This window comes from Gastrolobium bilobum, unplaced genomic scaffold (assembly GCF_033153095.1).
Source record: "Gastrolobium bilobum isolate Gb01-03AN ecotype WA unplaced genomic scaffold, APGP_CSIRO_Gbil_v1 utg2408, whole genome shotgun sequence".
NCBI lineage: Eukaryota > Viridiplantae > Streptophyta > Magnoliopsida > Fabales > Fabaceae > Gastrolobium > Gastrolobium bilobum.
Window position 1 is genome coordinate 413,054 of NW_026899693.1, and position 20,272 is coordinate 433,325.

General features: G+C 33.8%; 1 protein-coding gene across 1 annotated transcript; it reads left to right on the plus strand.

The window, feature by feature from the left end:
• Nucleotides 1-479: 479 nt before the first annotated feature.
• Nucleotides 480-19,268, plus strand: LOC133292626 (uncharacterized). The gene is made up of 14 exons (XM_061491053.1): nucleotides 480-626; nucleotides 1,087-1,448; nucleotides 2,595-2,833; nucleotides 3,723-3,879; nucleotides 5,750-5,827; nucleotides 7,330-7,404; nucleotides 7,517-7,636; nucleotides 9,666-9,830; nucleotides 10,010-10,532; nucleotides 10,612-10,768; nucleotides 14,249-14,358; nucleotides 15,908-16,020; nucleotides 17,998-18,355; nucleotides 18,662-19,268. The coding sequence occupies exons 2-14, from the start codon at nucleotides 1,113-1,115 to the stop codon at nucleotides 18,961-18,963; spliced, it is 2,733 nt and encodes a 910-aa protein (XP_061347037.1). The 5' UTR covers nucleotides 480-626; nucleotides 1,087-1,112; the 3' UTR covers nucleotides 18,964-19,268.
• The last annotated feature ends 1,004 nt before the right edge of the window (nucleotides 19,269-20,272 follow it).

The window sequence follows — 20,272 nt, forward strand, 5'->3', positions numbered from 1 at the left end:
TTGACATAGTTATAAAACTTAAAAATTTGACTCACCATTTGAGCGGTTTATTAAGAATTAATAATTAATTAATATATTCAATTTAATAAATTATATCTATTAAATTGATAAAAATTAACGAGTGAGATGAGCGTAATAATTTTTAATTTCACTATGATTCCTCCCTATAAAATATCAAATGTATTAAATAATGTGATAATATATCATTAAATATAAGTTCAAAAGCTAAAGACTAAAATATCTCGAGTTTCAATCATTTATAAATCAGTGATTGGAGAATTCCACGACTGTGCTTGAACCAAAATAAAATGAATTGGATAAAAAAAGTCACTAAAACTAAATTAAAAAAAGAACAGATAAGGATAAAGAAAAGACTAGTTTGGGTTAATCTAGAAAATTTAATTGAAGTTTGATCAGATAGAGGTCACCTTTAAATCTAAGTCCTATGTTTCTCTTCAACAGTACGCACTACGCATGTTTCCATACTCTCAGTCTCTCACTGCTACTCTATCGGTCAAACGATCTACTAGTTGTGAATTTCGCCATCTCCAAACCACCCACCACTTTTACTTCTTTTTCTTATTCAATTTTCTTCCCTCCAATTCACTCCTCACATATACACACAGGTTCTCACTCGTATCATGTTTTCTTTCTTCCTTCCTTCCTGAATCTAAATGACGCTATAGATTATGTTTCTTATAATGGTGACCTTGTTTGTTTGCCTAATTCCTTCGGTAATAATGGGTATAATTTGGATTTGGAGATAAACCTATAAATGTGATCAAGTTTGTCTTTTTTTGTTTTAAATTATTTTTTTTCTGGGTTTCAAAATTATGCACTTGTCTTGGGTTTGTTCAATTGGATAATCTCATTCACCTAAAAGTTGCATTCAGGTTTGTTAGCAAAACTTGTATTTTTCTTATACAATTTGGTTTAGTTTAGTTTGTGAACCCCATCTGAGATTTGTTTTTTTATTTAATTGATCAATGAATAAGTATTTGCCATCCTAATTTCCTTTGAGAGAAGCTGTTGACTTGTAACATGGCATTGATAATTTGGCGTTTGTTTTTTCACTCTCTTGAGCAGGTTATTGCTCTTAGAGTTTGCTTAAAATGAGGCAGAGGCGTGAAACTGCTTCAGCAGTATCTAAAGGGTCAAGCAGTGGTGAAGCAACTGAGAAGTCTACTAATGATGCTGAAATCCTCACCGATTTTCATGTTGGAAACCCAAGGAGGTCTTCTTTTGTGTGGCTGGCTTTGTTCCTGATTATCACTTATTGCTGTTCAGCCATTTATGATTACCAGTTTCAGAGCATGCCTCTGCCTCTTACTGCAGAAGAGGCTGGCAAGAGGGGTTTCTCGGAGATTGAAGCTTTCAAGCATGTCAAGGCCTTGACTGAGGTGGGCCCTCATCCTGTCGGTTCTGAAGCTCTGCATCTTGCCCTGCAGGTTGGGTCCTCAACTTTGTTATTTGTTTTTTTCTTCATAGTTTTGTTGCATTCTGTCTGACTCCATGACTAAATGTTATGTTTTATGTTGATTTGGACAAGTTCATATTCCATTATCTTTTATGTTGTTTACAAAGGGAGATTAGTGAACTTAATTAAGGGTATATATGTATTGCTTTTCATTGATTCATTGGAACTCAAGAATTATGAGTAGTGGACTACATGAAATTTCTCCCAAAAGAAATAAATAAGAGGAAACCTGTCAATCAATTCATTGTTCCTTTCTGGGTCTCTGTTATGCTGTAATTAAATTGTCTCAGAAATGAATCAGGACGTGCTTATATTCTGGATATAAACATCCTTTATGTAGAATTTTTGAGTTCATAATTGTAGATTATTATATGTGTGAACTGCAGTGCAAGGATCAGCACAATTTAGATCGCTTGGCTCATATTATATCTTAAATGTGAATAAGAAAATAATTTGTTGATCCTGTTGGTAAGTTATCTAATAACTGTTGGTGATTTAAGAATCTTTATGATTTTAATATATAGAAATTTAACTCTTTGTTACTTGTGACATTTTACAAGGATTTCCTCTATCCCTATCCTCGCTAGTCGGGGTTTCATGGGGAGTGGTTTTTTTTTTTTTGGCTGAAGTGTTCAGTGTCTTAAAGCTAGGAAAAGTTTCCTTAATATATTCTTATCTACACATTCTGTATTAGTACTTAGTTAAAGAGACTAATGCTGGATTCTCTGTATTGAAAGTTGAGTTGGGATTAATACTTAACCACGTTTTTCTTTGATATCTTATCAAAGATAGCTAGGACTTTTTTGTGTCATGAATCAGACTTTTTAAGCTATCTTATGTTTGGTTTACTTAAAAGCAAATGGACTAGTAGATTGATCTGAACTTTACTACCACTAACATTCTGGGCTAGTATGAGTCAGAACTCCGAACGAAAAGCTTGAAAATGAAAAATATGCTATGCCATTTTAAATGGGATTGGCATCTATTCCATTCCTGAAATTACTGATTTTACTCGGTGACTAAGGGGAGTAACAACAAGCAATCCAACTGATTGTAGTAATTTATTAGTCCATTCTCTGTTAATTATACATTTATTTTAACATGCTACCAACTGCAGTATGTTTTGACAGCATGTGAAAATATTAAGAAAACAGCTCACTGGGAGGTGGATGTTGAAGTGGATCTTTTTCATGCAAAGTCTGGTGCAAATCGTCTGGTCAGTGGCTTATTTACAGGGAAAACACTTGTTTATTCGGATCTGAATCATGTCGTAGTAAGAATCTTGCCAAAATATATATCTGAAGCAAGAGAGCATACTATTCTGGTCTCTTCTCATATTGATACTGTTTTTTCAACGTATGTTTTCTTCATCTATTTGCTCCCATACTTCTGTTTTAAGCAATCATTATTTTTGTCTTTGTTTTTAATATGACATTTACAGATTATTGGGATGCATTTATCATTGTAATCCAATTTACTGACATAAATATGTGGCACATGGAGGTGAGAATGTGTGTATGTAATTGTCTATCTATGATGGACCACTAGTATAGAACTGTATGTTTGGTGAAAATTTTCATTTTTCTCCATCCTGCAGGAGGGTGGGAAATGGTTTCATGGTGGGGAGTTTTTTTGGAGCCCTGATTTTCAAAGAGAAAGATTAAATATATACATATTTTTATGTGTGTTTTGTTTTAAATGTCCTCACATTAGTGGCTCTAAATAAAGGAATGTTCAATTCTTTGATCTGTAAGAGAAGATATTGCTTCCTGCTGTAACATTAACTTGAAACTAATGCACAGATGGGCAATTGGAACAATAATGCTGCTGAAATAGGAGTATTTTTAAGTATTTTCCAAATGTATAGGTACCACAATTCAGTGAATACACATCTTGCTGTCAGATGCAGTATGGTTCAGAATCAGATAATGGATTTCTTCTTCTTCTTCTTCTTCTTATTATTATTATTATTATTAATATTATTTAATGAGATTCTCACACCTATCATGAGTTGTATAATCTCCTATTGAGAATGCTCGCTTCATTGATTGATTAGTTAGCATCAAACATGTAGATCATAGCACTGACAGAGATGTTTAAAATTTTGGTTGTAATAAACTGGATTATTTTAAAGCTTACGCTTGTACATTTGAGCTATGCATTAATAGGAAATAATGATTTGTTGAGAGTCTGCATTGAAGGCACTATATAATTTGCTTCTAAACATATAGCATTGATTTATCAGAGAAGGGGCTGGAGATTGCAGTTCATGTGTGGGTGTTATGCTGGAACTTGCTCGTGGAATTTCTCAGTGGGCTCATGGATTGAAGAAAGCTGTTATATTCTTATTTAATACTGGCGAGGAGGAGGGTCTTAATGGTGCTCATAGCTTCATAACCCAGGTAAGGAAATATTTGTTAATGCATCCTTAAATTAATTAATTTGTTTTCTTGCTTGTTTCTCAGCTAGTTTGAAGATGTGATATTTTTTCACTGCTTATAAGACTGATGTTGGGATTCGAAGAAATATAAATTATAAATATTTAAGGGATAAATCTATTAGAAAGAAGTTCATGGACCACATCTCAATTTTCAATTTGAACCCTTCCACCGTTTTGTTGTCTACTTAGGACAATAACTTTATAATTTGTTTTCATAAAAAATAATTTCATAATAATTAAAACGTAATTCCCCTTTTTTATCAATATTTAAAAAGATGCATGTGGCAATAACATCTTTAAAACTTAAGTCTTGTAATTTGGGGGATTTCTTCTCCTCCTAGATGTATATTCTTTCTTTTCTTGATTGTTTCCTTATAATATATTTATCAATTATTAAAAAACGGTTTTAAATTGTTGACATGTTATCTACCTCATCTATATGACATGGATCATACATCAACAAGGCTACTATTTTTTAATGTGATTTTATTTTATTTTTTACTTGTTTGAAAGATATATCTAAAGTTAATGAAAAATATACTATTTTAATTTAGTTCATATTAAGATTTAAGATTCGTTGCATTTTTTGTTCTCAGTTAAAAAAACTATACTTTGAATTTTTCCAAAAAAACATTGAAATATAATGCAGAATAAATTGCATACTAAATTATTTTAATATATTTTATAATACCAAAATTTTAATGAAAAATATTGATATTAAGTTTATTGAAAAGTTATCACTATTCTTTGAAAATAATTCCTATAATATATTTTCAAATGAACCAAGCATCTTAATCTGGAATTTTTTTATAAACATTTTAGAAGCATGCAAAACTTGTCAAATCATTTTCATTTATAAGTAATACAAATTAAAATAAACAAAAAGTTAAAAAAAAGCACAAAATGTTTTGTCATGTCTTATGTTTATCTATTAGAGAATATGGCTCATCTGTTACTATCAGATAATAATTCAACCTGTGTTTTTCTTTGCTTTTTACATGTTTTGATGTTTTAATTTTCTGTACTAGTATTATTGCAATTTTCCTGCCAACAATACCAAATCTAGAACATAATGTATTTCTGTGTATTGGTTTGCAAATATTTTTCAACCTCTGTTGTGAAGGTCAGTTTCTGGTGGGTTTACTGTGGCTAGATTGCAAAGTTATTGTTATTATGAATTTGCTCATGCATGAAGAGCACAAACTATCAATATAGAAATTTAATGTTGTTTAAGGGTTAAAGAGGCTAAATTTTTATGGCAATGTCATGTGGAATCCATGATGCTATTTGGTGCATTGGTTTGGAGCATAACGCTTGCATTTTGGCATTTGATTTCTATTTGGTGTAAAGATCATGGTCTGTTTAAGTGGTTTCCCTAACATATATGCAGAGGCAAGAGGGATTGGCCAGCTTTGCTTTATTGATGTTCTCTAACTTTTCATTTTCATTAAGCAGGATCCCTCATCCTCCAAATTCCTTGTAGTGTTGTTATCTTCTTAATGAATTTATTTTATCCAAAAAAAAATAAAAAATTCAAGGTTTAATCTTTAGGATGCATGTTTAGATAAGATTTGATTGACTGTAATTGTCGATCTACTGCATTCGTTCTCCTCTGGGGAATTTGGACTTACTGCATTGAAGGATCGATGCTAAAGAGTTTGTACTTTCTACATTATGTCTGAAATGTGTTATTTTTTGTTCTTTTTTATTATCTGTTAGAATTGCAAGTTCTCTCAAGCTGCTCTGAATGTTGGAGTGATTTTCTTATTGGTATCTGAAACACTATTGTTATATAACAACCCTCTTATCAATAAAAGAGATTTTTAATGCAGCATCCTTGGAGTAAAACTGTTGGTATGGCTATTGATCTGGAGGCTATGGGCGTTGGAGGGAAGTCTAGTATTTTTCAGGTGTGGCTATAGATCGCTATTAAATTTTAATGAAGTTCTAATTTCCATTGTTTGCAAATTGCTTCTCTACTTTTGCCTATAGATCACATGTTAATGGTGTCATAGTTGTCTCAGTTGGATCATTATGAAGAGATTTTCGTTGTGTTAAGAACAAAACCAATCTTCTGCCTTTGTTGGTAAAACTCATGGTTTCCAGAGACTTTATGACCAAATGGTCCCTAGTTCAATTTTCGCTTCCTTCATTCTTTTAAATAAAAGGTGAATTTCAGCACAAGGTAAAGTTAGCTTGTGTATTGTCCATGCTTCAACCCAAAAAGCTCTTGCTTGAAGGGATATGTTAGAAGTAAAATTAATCTTGTGCCTTCACCTAACAACTTAGGTTTTTAGAAGAGTTGATTGTTGACTCCCTGTAAGTCCTTTATATCAAAATCATCAACAATTTAAGATTTAAAATAAAATTTGACTGCGTGAACTGCACAGTAAGTTGCATGGCTTGAGCAACTATGCCTGTTCTTATTCATATTATCTTTTTTTCTTTTTTTTTGGTTATTCATGTACATCACTTGATTGAGGTTTTTAAAAAGTAAGCTTTAAATCGTTCATACCGAAATAAGCCGGAACATCTTTAACAAATATGAAACCAAAGTTTTTAAAAGATCATTTCTGGTTTCTGCATTTTTCCATCCAAACTTGCATATTTTAAGTAACTTGATTGTATTTTCCTTGGGAGTTATTTTGAGCTTAAGCTATGAGATGATGTTAAATAGGGCTAAGAAACTCGACTAATGGATTCAATTAAAGGTAGTATTTAAATTGAGCAAGCTTGTCTCAGGTTTTTTTATGGGAAATAGTGTAAGAGGCTTTTTCACTTCCTTGTTTCCTTTAATTAGATGCCTTATTTCATAAAAAAGGTATTACCACCTGTCACTTCTACTTGTTATGTCATTTCGAAAATGAATGTTTTTTTATTAAAACAAATATATTGAAAATAAATGACAAAATTGTTCATACCATGTTAGTTCTGTTGGAAATAAAGTTGTTTTTCAAAGACTTGGGCTGCATGGTTTCGTATGTAGTCTTATTCAGAACTTCCTAGATTCTTCATTCTTAGATGAGTTTATCTTAATTAGAACTTTTAATGGCTTTGCTGTTTCCCTTTTCTATAATTTGTAGACTTGATTTTGTCAACAACTGCTCATTTTCACTTGATTTTGCTAATAAAGCGAAGTGAAAAAATAATTTTTGTTCTTCCGCTGATAAGTATTCTATTTTTTATGTTGGTTCATCATGTGTTACATTCAATCTTGATTGCCTTCCCCTCCAAAATGAGGGAAAAAAGTGTATTTCACATTAAAAATTATTGTTCAGTCTTCAACTAAGACTCTAAAAATAGAAATGTTATGTAGCTATTTGACATCCAAATCTTATTCTTTCTGGAGTTCGTTTGTTAATTATGATAATAAGTTCATGCCTCTTGCTAATAATGGCTTTGCATTTAGTAGGCTGGTCCTCATCCATGGGCTATTGAGAACTTTGCTTTAGTAGCAAAATATCCATCTGGTCAAAGTATCGCACAGGTTTGTAGGTTTCCTCATTGCAGTTTGTTCTATACCAGTTTTTTTATCAATGATTTTTATTTTCAATATTTTTTTAAACAATCACTCAAATTAACCAATATTTATGCTGCAGGATCTTTTTTCTTCGGGGGCCATAAAATCTGCCACAGATTTCCAAGTGTACAAAGAGGTTGCAGGCCTTTCTGGGCTTGATTTTGCATATCTAGATAATACTGCTGTATATCATACCAAGGTTTCCTTCTGTCCTTACACCATTTTAGAAAAATAATTGGATTGCTTTTTGTTCTAGCTAAACATGGAAATTCATATTGTGTTGGTTGAGAGAATGAGATTTAACAAAGCAATTCTTTAAGAGAGCTCTCCATGCAATAACAAATTGAGTCCTGTAGTTTGACTGGATTTGAAGTAGTAAGACAGTATCTTGTCATTGCCCATAAGTTTTAGTTTTAGACCTAGACTTTCCTTATTTACTGGACTTAAGATGGTTTGGACTTTGGATTACATAGCAAGAACATATTATAGAAATGAGCCATCTTATTTTGCTCGGGTGTTTGTTCTAGTGCTAAAGCCTAAATTGTGGACTACAGTTGTGCTTTGGTGTATTGGAAGGTGGAAGCAGAATGGGAACCCATTTTTGGCTGCAGTTTGGAAGAATTGATTTGAAAGATTGATAAGGGATTTTTTTGACAAGGTAGCATATGGGAGGTATACTTTTGTTTGGCAGGTGATTTTCATGTGTGGGCTTTGGTCAACCTTGTGTTGCCCTACTTGAAAGTCCTCTTGTGCATGAGAGAAGATATATGAAGAGCGAAGTGAAAGACCTCATGTAGATTGACCTTCTGCTGCAACCCAATTACGTAAAATACTCTTTTTGTTAGTAGTGTTGAAGATACGACAACTATTTGAAAATATGTAGCTCTTATTTTATGGTTTTAGGTCACTGAAGGGTATTGGAGTTGAAGGCATGTTAATGCACTGCTGGCATCTTTAAGGTTTGAGGATGGTAGATGCATGCTGTTTTAGGATCATGTTGCAATAGAGAGAATCCTTGAAATTATTCCTTTGATTTTATTTATTTGGATCTCCTAGAGAAGTTACTGGCCCAGTGGGTCATCTAGTGAGGATGTTGGTGTGCATCTGTATGATCAGTATTGCACATTGATTGTTTATAACATATTCTTTGCACTTAAAAATCTGAATATTATTTATTCTAAATAATTAAAATTATTATATTGGAAGTTGAATGTCATTTTACTGGCATATTATTTTAATAGATCTGTTCTCTCTAAGGAGAACTAGTCATTTAATTCTCAGTGCTTCTTCTAGTGTAGTAATATACGATTATTCTTTCAGAGCAAATAAATAATATTTGAAGTTTGTAATCAGCATCCTAGCTGCAAAAAAAATCTGCAATTTTTCGTATCTAACTTTTACTATAAAAGCTAGATGGGTATACTGCAAAAAATATGTATGATGAACAGATGGCTTACCATCCCTTGATATGGTCTTTTTGGCCTTGCAAGATTTGCTTTGAAATTTCCCCCCATTTCTCTAGTGTGAATAGTGTTTTCCTTGCAATCTATTAGTTAGTTTACAGAAACTATGCCGGTGCTGAAGTAAGAAATTGGGTAAATATGCCAACATTAACTTGTGAAAGAGGAACATAAGAAGAAAAGTAACCCCCTGATAAGTGAAGGTGTATTATGTCTTGCAGTTGACTAAGTTACTACAAATAATTGTTACTAAAATAGTTCGAGTTAATATTATTTTATAGCGCGGGACATTTTAGGTTTGACAACTATACCATTGCCTACAATTTATTGACTATTGGTTGCAATGTTAAATGACATAAGGTGGTGGTGGAAGTAGAAAGATGCTTCATGGTAAATGTCATGAATCAATTCAAGCAAAAACTTAAGCTATTAAGTGAATGTCGCATTAATGATTTTATATTATATTTCTCTAACATGCTCTCTCACAACAAGAGCGCATTGGGCTTGAAGGGGAGACAATGCACAGGCCCACCCATCTGATGTTAAGAAACTCCACAATATTTAATTATTTATTAATATAATTGAACTCGTGACCACTTGGTCACAGAGATTTTGATAACTTGTCAAGAACTAATTCAATCCAAAAAGCTTAAGCTGTTAAGTGAAGGTCACACTAATAGTTTTATACCATGTTTCTCTAACACTAACAAAAGGCTTTATTTAAATATTTTCTTATCTAATGATAATGTAATGTTTTTCCTTGTGCAGAATGACAAATTAGAGCTTCTGAAGAAAGGATCTCTTCAACATCTGGGGGAAAATATGCTTGCTTTCCTGCTTCATATTGGTGCATCTTCACATTTTCCCGAAGTCAATTCAACAGAAGCAGGGGAAGATATGAGCAATAACAATGCTATATATTTTGACATTTTGGTAATTAAAAGCTGCAAAAACTGTGTTGGTCTTCTTGATTATGTCAACCATATTCCACCATTCTTTGCTTTATTGTGTATGTAATGTATTATTTTCCATATGAACTGGGTCATTGTAGCTTGCTATGCTGCCTTCGTAATTTTAGGCTCTGATATATGGTAACTGTCTGATCTTTTCAGGGAACTTATATGGTTGTATACCGTCAAAAGTTTGCTAATATGCTCCACAATTCAGTGATAATGCAGTCACTTCTAATATGGACTACATCATTGGTAATGGGTGGTACACCGGCTGCAGCTTCGTTGGCCTTGTCGTGTTTGAGTGTTCTCCTTATGTGGGTGTTTGCCTTAAGTTTCTCCTTCCTTGTTGCTTTTCTTCTACCTTTGATATCTTCATCACCAGTTCCGTATGTTTCAAGCCCGTGGTTAGTGGTTGGATTATTTGGTGCACCAGCTTTTCTTGGAGCATTGACTGGTCAACATTTGGGTTATCTTCTACTTAAGAAATATCTTATGAATGTACAATCAAAGAGAAGGCAATTGCCCCCTATTATTCAAGCTGACGTTGTCAATTTGGAGGCTGAAAGATGGCTCTATAAAGCTGGATCCTTTCAGTGGCTTATTCTTCTCACTTTGGGAAACTATTTCAAAATTGGGTCTTCTTACTTGGCTCTTGTTTGGTTAGTTTCTCCGGCATTTGCATGTAACTATCACTACCTTATCTTTGTCATTGTTAGAACAACTTTTGTTGCCTATTACTAAATTTTGGTTGAAATATCCAGATGGCTTTTTTGAAGCTACGCTATCCCCAGGCAGGTTACCAAAGCCGCTCAAACTGGCAACCCTTATTCTAGGGTTAGCCACACCAATTTTAATTTCTGCTGGCACTTTTATTCGGCTGGCTGCTACCATCATAGGGGGTATGGTTCGACTTGATAGGTAAATCTTTTCTTTCCCCCCTTAATCAGTATACATGGACTGACCTGTATATGAGCCGTGTCTATTGCTTAGAAATTTGTTAATGTTGTGTTGTATCCCTGGATTATTTTCACACAAAATCCCCAGAAAAATAAAATAACAATAGGCACTACTGAATATTCACACTATTTATTACTTTAAAGAGTACAACAACAATAGAGGGGATTCCCTCTTCAAGGAGTAATCTCCTTCTCTGAGAATTTATTCTCAGCCTAGACTTCTTTAATCACATACTTCCCTAATTGAGGATAAGCCCTCTTATTACAAGGCATAATAACTACCCATAACCAACACATAAAATAATAACTGTTAGAAAATGTCATCCAACACACATAAATAACCAACATAAAATCAACATAATAACTAACTTAAATTTAATTAACCCTCCTAGTATAGACTTTAAGTGGCTTAGGCCCCTTAATGCCCATATCCATATCATGTTGTCATTTTCTTTTCTCGTACATTGTGAGCGTTGCTGCCTGTTTTAATTTATGTATTTGTATTCTTCAATGGTCTGTCTGCGGTAGCTAATTTCAGGATATGACTAGAACATCAAAAGCAAAAAAAGATCCTGAAGGATCTGAAAATGTTTTACCTTTTAATGTATTCTATGATACATGATGAAGCCAAATTTCATAATGAAATTTCTGTATTCATTTCTTAGTAGTAATTTTATAATTATGTAGGGAGGCCATATACTTGCATTTGTTGTTATAAAATAAAATTTCTTGGAAGTTTCCCCTCGTCGTCGAAAAAGAAGAAAATCAAGATAAAGATGTAACTGTATACTAATCAAGAAAAAATACAATCGGGTAATTTTATATGAATGCCAAATTCAAGTCCAACGGGAATTGCTAGAATATTAATATCATCATTTGAGTTAGGAGTGCCATATTATATTAGGTGTGTTATTGGGCTGGGTTGTGCTAGTTATACTACACTTGTACCTGACCTAGATTATTAGTATAAATAGGGGTATAAGGTCAATGTTATCTATTAACATCACATATAACAACTATTCAGTGTCTCCTTAGTAGAATATTCTCTTTCCTCTTTTCCATTAAATCCCGAAAATCTCAACATGGCATTATAGCCGTACCATCTATGAACTGTGTCTGCCATTGTTTTTGCCTATAAAGTTTCTCACGTATGAAACTTCTTTCTATTGCATCGTTCTCTGTTTTCACCTTGCTCTAGTTTTTGCTTTTTGGTGGCTATGTTCATTATTCCGGACACCATTCATCATTTTATTCATCCCATGGTTTTTGCGTGTCCTCTGTTTGTTTTCCTCTAGTTTTCCTTCAGCCTCCTATCTCCGCCTGCTTCCAGGATTAGGAACTTGCCTATTTTTCCTGTGGTCAAAGTGTAATTAGAGAGAAATATTTGTTATCCAATCATGTTTTTGAGAAACTTCCAGTTACTGCTGCTTCTATCCTTCTGGCCCCATTACCATTCTACTATCATCATTGCCAGCGTAGCTATCTTTACTCTGTTTCCGCTATCATTGCCACCTTGACTCAGTTGCCTGCCCTTCACCACCACTGTCACTATTGTTGCTGTTAAGAGTGTTAGTGTTAATAGTGTAGAAGTCCCACATTGAGTGTGTCTCTTTGTATTCTTCAATTGGTTTGCTATATAATAGCACCAATGTTGTGTAGTTTAATACAACAAAGATTACTATCATTTCCTCTTGTATCTATGATATTCAACATGGTATCAGAGCTTGAGGTTCGATCCTCACCGCCCCCCACTTTAAAGTGGAAGCACAAAAAAGGTAAACCAAAGATTGAGCCTGTTGCATAATTCACGCTTCAAGCCAAGAGGGCTCTTGCATGAGGGGGCGTGTTGAGATATATAGTCCCACATTGGTTGAAGAGCAACTAATGTGGAGTTTATAAGACCTTGGGCACTCCCACCCTTTGAGCTAGCTTTTGGGATGATGACCTCAAGGTTCTTAACATGGTATCTAGAGCCTAACAAGAGGAATCTTAATCCGTTTAACTTAGTTCTATAATTTCAATATGGTTATAGAGAGATATCACCCTCCTTGAGGAATTCCCGTTGCTATTTCTTTTTCGGGTTTTTCTTAGTATGCTTTGTGGCTGCAACTTAGACTGATCTGTCACATCAGAAAAGAATGATCCTTGGGACGTTGTTGGGTTGACCACCGTTGTCGTTGACTGACCACCGTTGACCGCGTCGTCCACCGTTGACAGCCGTCTCCGGCGACTTTTCCGGTGACTTTTCCGATGACTTTCCGGCGACTTTTTCGGCGATCCACCACTGTCTCTGACGACTTTTCCAACGACCCACCGCCGTCTCCGGCGACTTTTCCGATTCTGCGAAGCTTTGTTTTTCTTTAATCTTCTTTCTTCCCAAGATGGAGTATTTATACTATTCATCATCCATCTTGAGGGGGAGCACTGTCCAAGTTGCTGATGTTGTCTCCGTTGATGATAATTCTGGCACTGTTTAGAAGTTCCTATTAAGGGGGAGCACTGTCCATGTTGCTGATGGTCATTCGAGCACAATTGTCTTTGTCGATGATAATTCTGGCACTGTTTAGAAGTTCCTCTTGAGGGGAAGCACTGTTCATGTTGCTGATGGTCATTCCAGCACAATTGTCTTTGCCGATGATAATTCGGGCACTGTTTAGAAGTTCCTCTTGAGGGGGAGCACCGTCCATGTTGCTGATGGTCATTCCAGCAAAATTGTCTTTGCCGATGATCATTCCGGCATCTTCCATGTTGATGTTCATTTCGACGCCATTTTTAGCACATTGTTGATTTTTGGTTTCTCATTTAGGAGATTTATTTTGATGTTATGTTACTTGGTCTTTCTTGTAATAAGCTTGTAGCATAGTTAAGGGGAAACCACGGCTGCTCACCAACTGTTAAATAAAATGTTTGAGAGGGATCTTGATGCTGATGTCCTGGTTAGCTCAGTTGTCTTTGCCGATGATAATTCCGGCACCGTCCATGCTCTGATGTCCATTCCAGCACTGTCTCTTTATCAGCTCTTCACACTGATGGTCATTCCAGTTGATTTGTTGTACTTAGTCATTTCATTTCGTTGATGTAGCATTGTTGTTTTTGGTTCCTAATGAGAGTATTATTTATGTATCAAGCTTGTAGCATATGATTTATATGCTACAGCTTGAGGGGGAGTGTTAAGAGTGTTAGTATTAATAGTGTAGAAGTCCCACATTGAGTGTGTCTCTTTGTATTCTTCAATTGGTTTGCTATATAATAGCACCAATGTTGTGTAGTTTAATACAACAAGGATTACTATCATTTCCTCTTGTATCTATGATATTCAACAATTGCCATTTTCATTGTACTCATTACCACTATTTTCACCATCCATTTTGTCGCATAAAGGTCAATTTTCACTTTTAGTACTGTCGAAATCTAATTTACTTTTCTTTACTGGTGTGTGCAGGAATCCTGGTAGTACTCCTGAATGGCTGGGAAATTTTGTGATTGCTGCCTTTATTGCTGTTCTCTTGTCTTTGACCTTTGTGTATCTTCTTTCATATGTCCATCTTTCAGGTTTGTTTACCATATAGCTATTTTGCAAGTAACATTGAAATCCTAATATTATTTGTGATAATGGAATGCTAATTGCTCGGTTTTTGTGGATGCCAATTTTCAAAGAAATTATCCTGTCATACAACATGTTGTTTGAGCTTTGTAAAATTTAGACCTGGAGTGTAACTGGTTTTTTCTTTTTGGTTGGGTGGGAGGGAGAGATGGTGACAGAGAATTGATGGTACCATATGTTAAATAATTAAATTGAGATGAACCTGGTCAAAGATTAGTTTGAGTTGCACTCTTGACCTATAACATCCTGTTAAAAATATGTACTGCGAAACTTAGGACCATGCAAATTTTCTTGCTTTGATCACCATGGTCCCTCTAGAACCACTGAATTATAATTACTATGCAGAATTATGATTTGAATTCCAAATTATCCAAAAATGTGATTGGTTCAAAATCATAACTTTCTGTTTGGGATCTTACAAAGGTTTAAGACATGGAATTCTTAGTTAAATTTCAATTATATTGTTTAGATCTATGATTTTGAATTGAAGAAAATAAATATAAATTTAGATATATAAGTAACAATCTTAAATTTATCATGAAAATTTTTACTAAATAAAATCATTAGCCAATGTGATGTCTTTTACATCTTTGGAGGACCAAAGTAGACATTTACTCAAAATTATAATTAGAATGCCCATGTAATATTACTGTGGTTATGGAATTTCTTCTGGTTACAAAGATTTAACAGTAAAGTTTCCTTATATTTTATCATTAGCAATTTTACTTGCTTCGAGTTATGAGACATTGGTTGATCTATGTATTTTGTCTTGTTTGTCCCTGGCCTTTTTCTGTGTAACCTTTCAATCCCTTCCTGCTCCTCGCCCACTCATAACACTACCACTTAACTGCCTCATGTAAAAAATCAATTCAATCTAAAAGTTTAAGCTATTAAGTGAATATCACATTAATGGTAATGGTTTTATATCATACTTCTCTAATATGCCCCTTCACACATGATCTCATTGGGCTTGAAGGGTGAACAATGTACAGGTCTACCTATCCGTGCAAAGAAACTCCATAATATTTAATTATTTATTAGTATAATGGGGGGCAATAAGAATCGAACTCGTGACCGCTTGGTCACAGAGGCTTTGATATCATGTAAAGAACCAATTCAACCCAAAAGCTTGAGCAATTAAGTGAATGTCACATTATTGGTGATGGTTTTATATCATACTTCTCTAACATCTCACTTTATCAATGCAAAGGACATGTCCACACTCATCAATTTTTTGTTAATATTTAACTTTGCAGATGAAAGTGAGCTAGATTGAGGGTGGCATAATTGTCTTAGTTTCTTGCGAACTGGTTGTATGCTTTATTGAGTCTATAATCAAGGGTGCTTAGACTTAATTGTTTGTTATTGAGGTATTATCAAGTTTGTAAGTTTGAAGTATAACTAACTGATATATCTTGTAAAACATAAATGAATATACTTTCAAAATATGTCATATTCAGTATTGTTGCCTTTTGCTAAATTGGTAATTTGGTACAGGTGCGAAAAGGGCAATCATCCTAGCTACTTTGGTGCTGTTTAGTTTGTCACTTGCAATTGTATTATCAGGTGTTGTTCCACCATTTTCTGAAGACACTGCCAGAGCTGTGAATGTAAGTTTCCATTTGCACGTCTTTTGCCACTACAATCACTTTGATAGAGACCTCAAATCCATAACCTGAAAATTAACAACAGTAACTGAGATTTTCTGAATGGAAATGGAAACTTGTATTACTGATATGAAAAATTAGAATACTGGTAATTGAAGATAGCTAGTTACAGATCAAAATACTTCAAGGAAAATTACAAGAAATGGAAAGGGAAATTACAGAACAACAAAAGCTAAAAGATTGGAAATTAACAAAATACAAACACTGATATCCAGAACAATTCGAGAGGATTTGGTTCTCTCCCAAGAGTCCCAACTTTCCAAGATGCCTCCAAATGATTCCCCCTTGCTATTAATAACCAGTCCCGTAAGATGGTGCGACTCTAACCGCCTGATTCCCTTCTTACTAATTCCCTTCTAAATTGTTGCTAACTCAGCATTGGTAATTGGAAGCTGCAATACACCCCTACAAATGTATTTTGTGGCACATCCATATCACACTTATTGTACTTAATAATAATACACACATAGCTGTCCTGGTTTGTAGTATTTTGTATGTCTATCTTCTGTCACTAGTTTTCTATGATTTATGCGATTGTGGATGTCTTAAGTAATTCCTGGTCTGTGTGTGAACAGTTTAGTATAGTTATTAACTTACTTTCTCTTCTTCTCATGTCCTTCCCATGAAACAGATTTTCAGAGGTAAAATCATAAAACATAGTTTTTATATTTGACAAATTTCATTAAGTTAAGCATAACATTTCACGTGAAAATCGTAGTTTCTCAAATACTTACCACGAAATTGTTGCCATTTCATGGTCATCGTATCTCTCTCAGCCACATCTACCAAACCCCCGCCTACCTCATCCATGCCACATCTAAATCTTTCACACGTCTTTAGTACCAAAATTGCTCTGACTGTGTTTATTACAATCTCCTGTCATTGTTAGTTTATCTATCCTGTTGTTGAAACCTGTTACTTGATGCATGTGTCATTACTTCTACTGCCCTTGGAGCAACCACATCTGGCACTTCATTAAAATTTGAAAATTATATGCTTATCTGAAAGTAAAAAAATATTGCTTCACTTAATCACTATTTGTAGTAACATGGTAGATACTGTTTTCTTTCTGAAATTCCAAGTTCATACTCATTCCAGTGGTGTTTCAATACCAAAGAATACAGGGAATGAACATGAGCATGACAAATACGGTAACACCCGCCATTGGGGTTGGGGGAAACTAGGTCAAAAAAGATAGGTTATGTTTGAGTATTTGATGTTGGAAATGATCAGGTTGCATCCAGATCCCATTCTTGAAATTTTAATTGCAGATTATATATTTTTTGCTGTCTCAAAGTCGAAGGTGCCAGTTATATGATTTTTCTGCATATGATGTAGGTCCATTTTGCACACTTGCACCGCTGCTTTCTAATTTTGGAATGTCATCAGATCCCATACTCCCAGTTCTATATCTATTTTTAGGGTCTTAATGCTGCTTAACTTACCACTGAACTGTTTGGCCTTTGTACCTAAGACTAGTGATTACGTATTCTGCAATTTCTTGAGGAATGATGATTCTTCATGATCTTAAGTTGATTACTGTCAATATGAATCTTAGAATAATTTAGAATATCTTAGAAGCTCTTTAGAATATATTGTGGTTTTGGAATCAATCAGTCATCTGCTTGAGGAAACAATCGTATGAATTGTTTGCCATTCATTATATTCCCTGATTTATTTTCTCATTTAATTAGAGTTAGTAGTCTTATTTTATTAGTGGGGTTGGGCTTGACCTAATTATTAGTATAAATAGGACTATTGGGTCTGTATTTTGTAGTACATTTATTACACACCATAACAATATAATATTATTATTCTGGTGTGTTTTTTTTGGTCTGTCTTCCTCCTTCCCTATCATAACCAAATTTCAACAATTTCTAACAGAGAAACAAATATAATGAATTCTCTCTGTACCTTCAGGTTGTACATGTTGTGGATGCAACAGGAAGACTTGATGAAAGGCAGAATCCTGTATCATATGTATCTTTATCTTCTACTACTCCTGGAAATTTGAACAAGGAGGTAGAACAGATTAATGAAGGTTTTGTATGTGGTAAAGACAAAACAGTTGATTTTGTGTCTTTCTCGGTCAAATATGGTTGTTGGACCTATAAGGACACTGTAAGTGGCTGGAGCAACACAGATATTCCTACAATGCATGTCGAAAGCGATGCTAAAGGAAATGGAAGAATTACACAAGTTTCAATCAATACAAAGGGTTCTATCCGTTGGGTTCTTGCAATCAATACAGAAGAAATAGAAGATTTCCAGTTTAAAGGTACTGATTTTTTTGTTAACAAGCATATTCATTGTTTGTCGATATGTATAACTCTTCATCCATTAACTTTTTTCCTTTTTTGGTTTGTAATTGTGTTACTAAATGATGCTATCACGACCAATAGTTTAATCATCTGATTGTCAAAAAATAGGCCAACCCAAAGTTCAGTCATATATATATAGTCATGAACTAACTATCCTAAAAGCTTAGCTATTAGATTAAGGCACTAACTATCCTAATGTTTATATTTATTATGATATGTTTTAAAGCCTGAAGTTGTGTTTTTCACTCTATGTTCAACCTCAGATGCAAGGAACTCTGAAGAATTAATTTCAGTTGACAAAAAGAGTAGTGTGGATGGTTGGCACATGATTCAGTTTTCTGGTGGAAAGAATGCACCAACATTGTTTGATCTGACTCTTTACTGGAGGTCAGGTTCAACTCATAACACTGATAGTCCTCTTCTGAAACTTAGGACTGATGTGAACAGATTAACACCAATAACTGAACGAGTTCTTAAGAAGCTTCCTCTTTGGTGTTCTTTGTTTGGCAAGTCTACCTCTCCTCAAACCTTGGCTTTCTTGACAAATCTTCCTGTTAATTTTTAGGTACTTTAACTGTATCCTTGATTTCTAGATGGAGTTATGACCAAAACTGTGACATGTTTTTTTTGGAAATATTCCAATCGGTTCATCGCTTCGCAACTAATCCGATTCGGGGCAAGTTCATGATTAAGGCTTTAAACCCTTCCCAAAACTGTGACATGTTAAACAATCTTTTAGTATAAGCAGTCAATATCATAGGGGTTCTGATTCTTTAATACCATTTTTGTCCTGCTTCTTGTAAAATTCAAGTATATTTAATTGTCGATGATCATGTGTTTAACGCCTTTAATTATGGGATGAAATAGAATTTGGACTTCTGGCACATTTATTTATTTAGGCCGTGTTAGCCCAATGGTATCATTTTTGACGGGTTTCTTTGTATAATTTTGTAAGCAAAATTGTTTTATTAATTTAAAAATGTTTAAATTTTTTTTATATCAATTAGATAATTTTAAAAAATAAAAGACTTTAAACAATTCATTGTAATACTTTTCTTGAAAATTTAAAATAGTAATTTTGAAAAAATTATGAAAACGGTTATATCATAAAAAATTTAAAGCCTAAACAAACACATCCCTAAATAAACATTTCTTTGTAAATATGCTTTTGCTGTAAGCTCTGTTATGTTAGTACTTATTGAACTATTTATTCAGACCCAAATTTTAGTATCGTGAGAAAGAATTAATTTCATAGTAAAAGAATGTGAGACTAAAAGTTAAAGATAGCATTCCAAATTGCTTTTCACGCCATCTACCGAAGTTGAGTTTAATATTTTGACTTTACCCTATGTGAAAAAAACATTTAACGTAGCACAAGATTTCAGATATGCTGCCTCTTTATAATTTAAATTAACAAAAAAAAAAAAAAAAAAAAAAACTTATAAAGTTGGGCACACTTGATAGTTATTTTTTGCCGGAAGATACCCTAAGTTCTACTCAAAAAAAAAAAAAAAAAAAAAAACTGTATGACTATCAAAATATGAACCTATAAAAGATTAATTTCTATGAAGAAAATCACGGTAATGGACTTCTATTTTGTATTGAATAAAATTACTGTGTCGTAATAAATATACTCTAGTTTGTTTTGTTTTATGAGCACTGAGAATAGGCAATGGATGGCAAGGTTTGTCACTATTCAGATCGGGTAAGAAATGCAAGGTCTTTCTACTTCCACGCTACATATGGGTTGTTTCTAATTAACTAAATGAAAAACCAGAAAAAAAAAAAAAAAAAAAAAAAACGCAGGAGCACATGATATGGAGCTTTTTTTCTTTTAACTCATTCAAATTTGGAATCTCGTTTATTTAAATATG

What these genes read in the sequence shown, in the direction of transcription:
- LOC133292626 (XM_061491053.1), top strand. Translation starts at nt 1,113, where the DNA reads ATGAGGCAGAGGCGTGAAACTGCTTCAGCAGTATCTAAAGGGTCAAGC. An exon ending in GGAAGTCTAGTATTTTTCAG is followed by an intron (nt 5,828 to 7,329) that starts GTGTGGCTATAG and finishes TGCATTTAGTAG; the next exon opens with GCTGGTCCTCATCCATGGGC. An exon ending in AGTTTCTCCGGCATTTGCAT is followed by an intron (nt 10,533 to 10,611) that starts GTAACTATCACT and finishes TGAAATATCCAG; the next exon opens with ATGGCTTTTTTGAAGCTACG.